The sequence below is a fragment of the Rhinoraja longicauda genome, chromosome 27 (genome assembly GCF_053455715.1).
Source record: "Rhinoraja longicauda isolate Sanriku21f chromosome 27, sRhiLon1.1, whole genome shotgun sequence".
Taxonomy (NCBI): domain Eukaryota; kingdom Metazoa; phylum Chordata; class Chondrichthyes; order Rajiformes; family Arhynchobatidae; genus Rhinoraja; species Rhinoraja longicauda.
In genome coordinates, this window is record NC_135979.1 from 246,202 (window position 1) to 252,560 (window position 6,359).

Sequence of the window (6,359 nt, forward strand, 5' to 3'; positions counted from 1 at the left end):
GGGTAGATTGTGGGGGTGGGCGCTGGGGGGGAGGGAGTGGGGGCTGGGGGTGGGGGCTGGGGGGGCGGTAGCGGGTCCTGGGGCAGGGGCCGAGGGATGGACAGACGACAGCCGCCAGTGTAAGAGCATTTTATTGCGTGTCTAGCAGGGGGGGGGGGGTAGATTGTGGGGGTGGGCGCTGGGGGGGAGGGAGTGGGGGCTGGGGGTGGGGGCTCGGGGGGCGGTAGCGGGTCCTGGGGCAGGGGCCGAGGGATGGACAGACGACAGCCGCCAGTGTAAGAGCATTTTATTGCGTGTCTAGCAGCCAGGGGTGCGAGCACACGTGCTGGATGAGGGGTCTGAGGGTGCAGTCCGGCTCCAACAAGCGGCCTAGCAGGTCACGGACATCACGGCTGAGCTGCCGCTGCTGCGGGAAGGCGACGCCGTTCTGCTGCAACCACAGCATCTTGGGGATGTTGGAGTCGTCGAAGGGCAGGTGTCCGCACAGCACGATGTACAGGACGATGCCCAGACTCCACACGTCGCTCTTGGAGCTCTGGTGCGGGACTCCCTGCAGGACCTCGGGCGCCGCGTACGCAGTACTGCCGCAGAAAGTCTGGCTCAGCTCGGCCGCGCCGCCGCCAAAGTGCGTGGCGAAGCCAAAGTCGGCCAGCTTGACGTTGAAGCTTTTGTCCAGCAGTGTGTTCTCGCACTTGAGGTCGCGGTGAGCGATGCCGCGGTCGTGGCAGTAACGAATAGCGTTGACCAACTGGCGGAACAGCGGCCGCGCCAGGGGCTCGGACAGCGGTCCCTCCCTGCGGATGTGTTCCAGGATGTCGCCGCCCTCGGCCAGCTCCATCACCATCCCGATACGCCCGTCCTCAGACTCCCACACCTCGTGCACCTTCACGATGTTCTGGTGGTCCAGCAACTGCACGATCTGCAGTTCCCGCGGCAGGAACTTGTGGATGAAATCTGCAGGCGGACGGACAGTGCAAGTATCAGCTTCAAGAAGCGTCCGGCCCCTCCACTAACACACTAGTGTTCATGTATGACCGCTCTCCACTAACAGGTTCATGTATGACCGCTCTCCACTAACAGGTTCATGTATGACCACTCTCCGCTAACACACGCAGTGTTCATGTATGACCGCTATTTTGGCAGCATGACTTATGTTCATTCCGCTCCCCGCCACTCCACTCCCAACGCAGTGTCGTGATCATAAGTGATTGGAGCAGAATTCGGTCCATCAAGTCTATTCGTTATCCAATCATAGAGTGACACAGTATGGAAACATGCCCTTCGGCCCAACTTGCCCGCACCGGCCAACATGTCGCATGGCTGATCTGTCTTTCCATCTCAACACCATTCTCCTGCCTTCTCCCCATAACCTCTGACACCCGCACTAATCAACAATCTATCTATCTCTGCCTTAAAAATATCAACTGACTTGTGGCCTCCACAGCCGTCTGTGGCAAAGACTCCCACAGATTCACCGCCCTCTGATTAAATAACTCCCTCCACATCTTCCTAAAGGAACGTCCTTTAATTCTGAGACTGTGCCCTCTGGACCTAGACTCTCCCACTAGTGGAAACATCCTCTCCACATCCACTCTATCCAGGCCTTTCACTATTCGGTAAGTTTCAATGAGGTCCCCGGTCAGAGTGCTGAGCACTCGGCGGGTCAGGCAGCATCCGTGGAGAACGTCACCTATCCCATGTCCCCGGAGATGCTGTCTGATCCACCGAGTTCCTCCAGCACTCTTGTCCTTATAAACCAGCATCTGCAGTTCCTTGTATCTCTATTCTCTCCGCGAACCTGAATCGCCGAGTTCCTCCAGCACTCTATGTTTTAAACAGTAAATGCATCTTTATTCTTTCATTAAAGTTGGTGAGATCACACGTGCAGTTGTGTTCACCCAGCTACACGGAGGGCGCCATTCAGTTGCACGGGGTGGGGTGGGTGTTAGCTGGGCTTGTGGGCTTGAGTTATAGGAGGTAAGAAATATAGAAAATAGGTGCAGGAGTTGGCCATTCGGCCATTCGAGACAGCACCGCCATTCAATATGATCATGGCCAATCATCCAGAATCAGTACCCCGTTCCTGTTTTCTTCCCACACCCCTTGGTTGCGTTAGCCCAAAGAGCTCTATCTAACTCTCTCTTGAAAACATCGAGTGAATTGGCCTCCACTGCCTTCGGTGGCAGAGAGTTCCACTTCTGGTTGGATAGGCTGGGAATTTCATTGTAGGATTCTTAGAACAGCTTGTACTGGAGCCTACCAGGGAGAAGGCAATTCTGGATTTAGTGTTGTGTAATGATCCTGATCTGATAAGGGGACTAGAGGTAAAAGAGCCATGAGGAGGCAGTGATCACAACATGATAAGTTTTACTCTGCAAATGGAAAGGCAGAAGGGAAAATCAGAAGTGTCAGTATTACAGTATAGCAAAGGGGATTACAGAGGCATGAGGCAGGAGCTGGCCAAAATTGACTGGAAGGAGGCCCTAGCAGGGAAGACAGTAGAACAGCAATGGCAGGTATTCCTGGGAATAATGCAGAGGTTGCAGGATCAATTTATCCGAAAGAGGCGGAAAGACTCTAAGGGGAGTAAGAGACACCTGTGGCTGACAAGGGAAGTCAAGGACAGCATAAAAATTAAGGAGAGGAAGTATAACATAGCAAAGAAGAGTGGGAAGACAGAGGATTGGGACTCTTTTAAAGTTAACTAAAGTTAACTAAAAAGACAATACGGGGAGAAAAGATGAGGTACGAGGGTAAACTAGCCAATAATATAAAGGAGGATAGCAAAAGTTTTTTTAGGTACGTGAAGAGGAAAAAAATAGTCAAGGCAAATGTGGGTCCCTTGAAGACAGAAGCAGGGGAATTTATTATGGGGAACAAAGAAATGGCAGACGAGTTAAACCGTTACTTTGGATCTGTCTTCACTGAGGAAGATACACACAATCTCCCAAATGTTCTAGGGGCCGGAGGGAAGATACACACAATCTCCCAAATGTTCTAGGGGCCGGAGAACCTAGGGTGATGGAGGAACTGAAGGAAATCCACATTAGGCAGGAAATGGTTTTGGGTAGACTGATGGGACTGAAGGCTGATAAATCCCCAGGGCCTGATGGTTTGCATCCCAGGGTACTTAAGGAGGTGGCTCTAGAAATAGTGGAAGCATTGGAGATCATTTTTCAATGTTCTATAGATTCAGGATCAGTTCCTGTGGATTGGAGGATAGCAAATGTTATCCCACTTTTTAAGAAAGGAGGGAGAGAGAAAACGGGTAATTATAGACCAGTTAATCTGACATCAGTGGTGGGGAAGATGCTGGAGTCAATTATAAAAGACGAAATTGCTGAGCATTTGGATAGCAGTAACAGGATCATTCCGAGTCAGCATGGATTTACGAAGGGGAAATCATGCTTGACAAATCTACTGGAATTTTTTGAGGATGTAACTAGGAAAATTGACAGGGAAGAGTCAGTGGATGTGGTGTACCTCGACTTTCAGAAAGCCTTCGACAAGGTCCCACATAGGAGATTAGTGGGCAAAATTAGAGCACATGGTATTGGGGGTAGGGTACTGACATGGATAGAAAATTGGTTGACAGACAGAAAGCAAAGAGTGGGGATAAATGGGTCCCTTTCGGAATGGCAGGCAGTGACCAGTGGGGTACTGCAAGGTTCGGTGCTGGGGCCCCAGCTATTTACGATATACATTAATGACTTAGATGAAGGGATTAAAAGTACCACTAGCAAATTTGCAGATGATACTAAGCTGGGGGGTAGTGTGAATTGTGAGGAAGATGCAATAAGGCTGCAGGGTGACTTGGACATGTTGTGTGAGTGGGCGGATACATGGCAGATGCAGTTTAATGTAGATAAGTGTGAGGTTATTCACTTTGGAAGTAAGAATAGATAGGCAGATTATTATCTGAATGGTGTCAAGTTAGGAAGAGGGGATGTTCAACGAGATCTGGGTGTCCTAGTGCATCAGTCACTGAAAGGAAGCATGCAGGTACAGCAGGCAGTGAAGAAAGCCAATGGAATGTTGGCCTTCATAACAAGAGGAGTTGAGTATAGGAGCAAAGAGGTCCTTCTACAGTTGTACCGGGCCCTGGTGAGACCGCACCTGGAGTACTGTGTGCAGTTTTGGTCTCCAAATTTGAGGAAGGATATTCTTGCTATTGAGGGCGTGCAGCGTAGGTTCACTAGGTTAATTCCCGGAATGGCGGGACTGTCGTATGTTGAAAGGCTGGAGCAATTAGGCTTGTATACACTGGAATTTAGAAGGATGAGGGGGGATCTTGGTAGGCATGGACAAGTTGGGCCAAAGGGCCTTTCTGTGCTGTACAGCTCTGTAACTCTGACTTTCGCGAACTGAGCAATCAGCGCAAAAACAAAACGTTCCCCTTCCCTTCGGTCTCACCAGCGGAAACTTGGTCGGATTTCATGCCCCGCCGCAGGGAGGGGGGGGGGGGGGTGGGGGGTGGGGGGGGGGGTGGTGGGGGGGTGGATAGTGGTGGGGGGGGAGGTGGTAGGGGGGGGGGGTCTTTGGAAGGGGGGGCGTGGGAAGGGGGGGTTTCTGTCTCCACAGGTGCTGCCCGACTCGCTGACTTCAACCAGCATTTTGTTTTTTACTGGTGCTAAGGGTAATTTGTTCTGCTTTTTCTTGTGCGCTGCTTCACTCCTCCATCTGTTCCTCTCCTACAGAATCATCCAAACAAACAGCGTGGAATAGGCCTATCGTGTCTCTGCAAGCGATTAGGTAAATCTATCCCCCGCCACCTCAGAGTCTACAACTAGGCGACCAGTGCCGTCCGCGCCGCGTCTCCATCCATCCACCGCTCCGTGTACTAGATCCTGTGTGGAGAAGTCCCCTCTCACCCCCCCCCCCCCCCCTCCCCATAACGGGAGCGTTGTTGTACTGTTTACCCCATCCATCCACCATGTCACTTTGTCAGGGGTTATGGGGAGAAGGCAGGAGAATGGGGTTAGGAGGGAGAGATAGATCAGCCATGATTGAATGACTCGATGGGCCGAATGCCTCATTCTGCTCCTATCATTTGTGAACATGAACTTTCTGCCACCACATCAGATCTCGTGATGCAGTTGTACAAGTCGTTGATGAGAACCACGACTGGAGTATTGTGAGCAGAGCCGACTAGCCAGTGGTTAGAAGCATGTCATTACTTTGGAAAGGGTGAAGATGCGAATCTCCAGCATGTTACGTGGGTTTGAGTTACGGAGAGAGGTTGGATAGATTGGGACTTACTTGAAGCGCGGGGGGGGGGGGGGGGGGCTGAGGGGCTGAGGGGTGACCTTACTGAGGTGTACAAGATCATGAGGGTCACGGATAAAGTTGAGCGTTCACACTATTTTCCGTGATAGAGGATTCTGGAACTAGAGGGCACAGGCTTAGGGCGAGAGAGTGGCCGCAGGGACAACTTTTCCAATCGGAGGAGAGTCCGCACCTGGAACGAGCTGCCACGGGAAGCTATTGAAGTGAATACGATTACAAGTTTTAAAAGACCATTGGGCAGATGTAAATGGTAGGGTCCCGACCCGAAACGCCACCTCACCATATTCTCCAGAGACGCTGCCTCCCCGCTGAGTTACTCATCATCTGCAGATCCTTGCACAGTGTGGATAGACAGGGTCTACAGGGACATGAGCCAAGCACAGCCACATGGGACTTGCCCTGTACGCCAACTTGGTCGGCATGGACAAGGTGGGCCGAAGGGCCTGTCTCTGTGATGTACAGCTCTATGACGAGCCTTCAGCTAAAGCTGCCGTCACTTGCGGAAACTGTCATCAGCTGAGCGGCACTAAGTGGAATGTAAAGCACATCTGGGCTGGCGGGAGACGGCGGAGATGGTTCCTTGTGTTTATCGCGAGTGGAGACCTTACCCTTCGGCGCTGTGCGTCTGTTGATGATTTTGATGGCGACCTTGCGTTGCAGATTCCTGCTGTACGCCTCCTTCACCTTGGAGTACGTGCCCTCTCCGATAGTCTCCCCCAGTTGGTATCCTTTAGACAGGAGCAGTTTATCCATCGCTTTGCATCCACCTTCCAGCGAGTCTCAGCGATCACATTCCTCAATTTATCCAGTTCCACGGAACCTAACCAACGTTTCTGGGCTTCCTAAATTATTTCTAAAATTGAACATTATAAAAAAAGCAATCCCGGGTGTGACCACTCAGGCAAAGTAATCTCAGCAAATATAAATGTGGGCCGATTGTGATGCCATAATTTCGCTGTTACTAAGGAGACTTGTGGGATCCCGCCTCCAGCGGCGCTGCCCGCATTGATGGTTTAACTAGTTACTAGTTACTGGCGTCTGGTTAGTTTTGGTGCTAGATCTCTTACCGCGGC

The 6,359-nt window shown here is 51.6% G+C and overlaps 1 protein-coding gene across 1 annotated transcript; it reads right to left on the bottom strand.

Annotated features, from left to right (window-relative positions):
• Positions 1-286: 286 nt before the first annotated feature.
• On the bottom strand, positions 287-6,039 carry LOC144606677 (testis-specific serine/threonine-protein kinase 3-like). Its single transcript, XM_078422979.1, has 2 exons — positions 5,895-6,039; positions 287-954 (listed from the first exon to the last, which is right to left on the bottom strand). Exons 1-2 carry the CDS (start codon positions 6,037-6,039, stop codon positions 287-289), a joined length of 813 nt encoding a protein of 270 aa, XP_078279105.1.
• Positions 6,040-6,359: the final 320 nt, after the last annotated feature.

Excerpts from the sequence above, each read along its gene's own strand:
- LOC144606677 (XM_078422979.1), bottom strand. The coding sequence starts at position 6,039 with ATGGATAAACTGCTCCTGTCTAAAGGATACCAACTGGGGGAGACTATC. Across the intron at positions 955-5,894 it reads CAGACGCACAGCGCCGAAGG|ATTTCATCCACAAGTTCCTG; the intron begins GTAAGGTCTCCA and ends GTCCGCCTGCAG.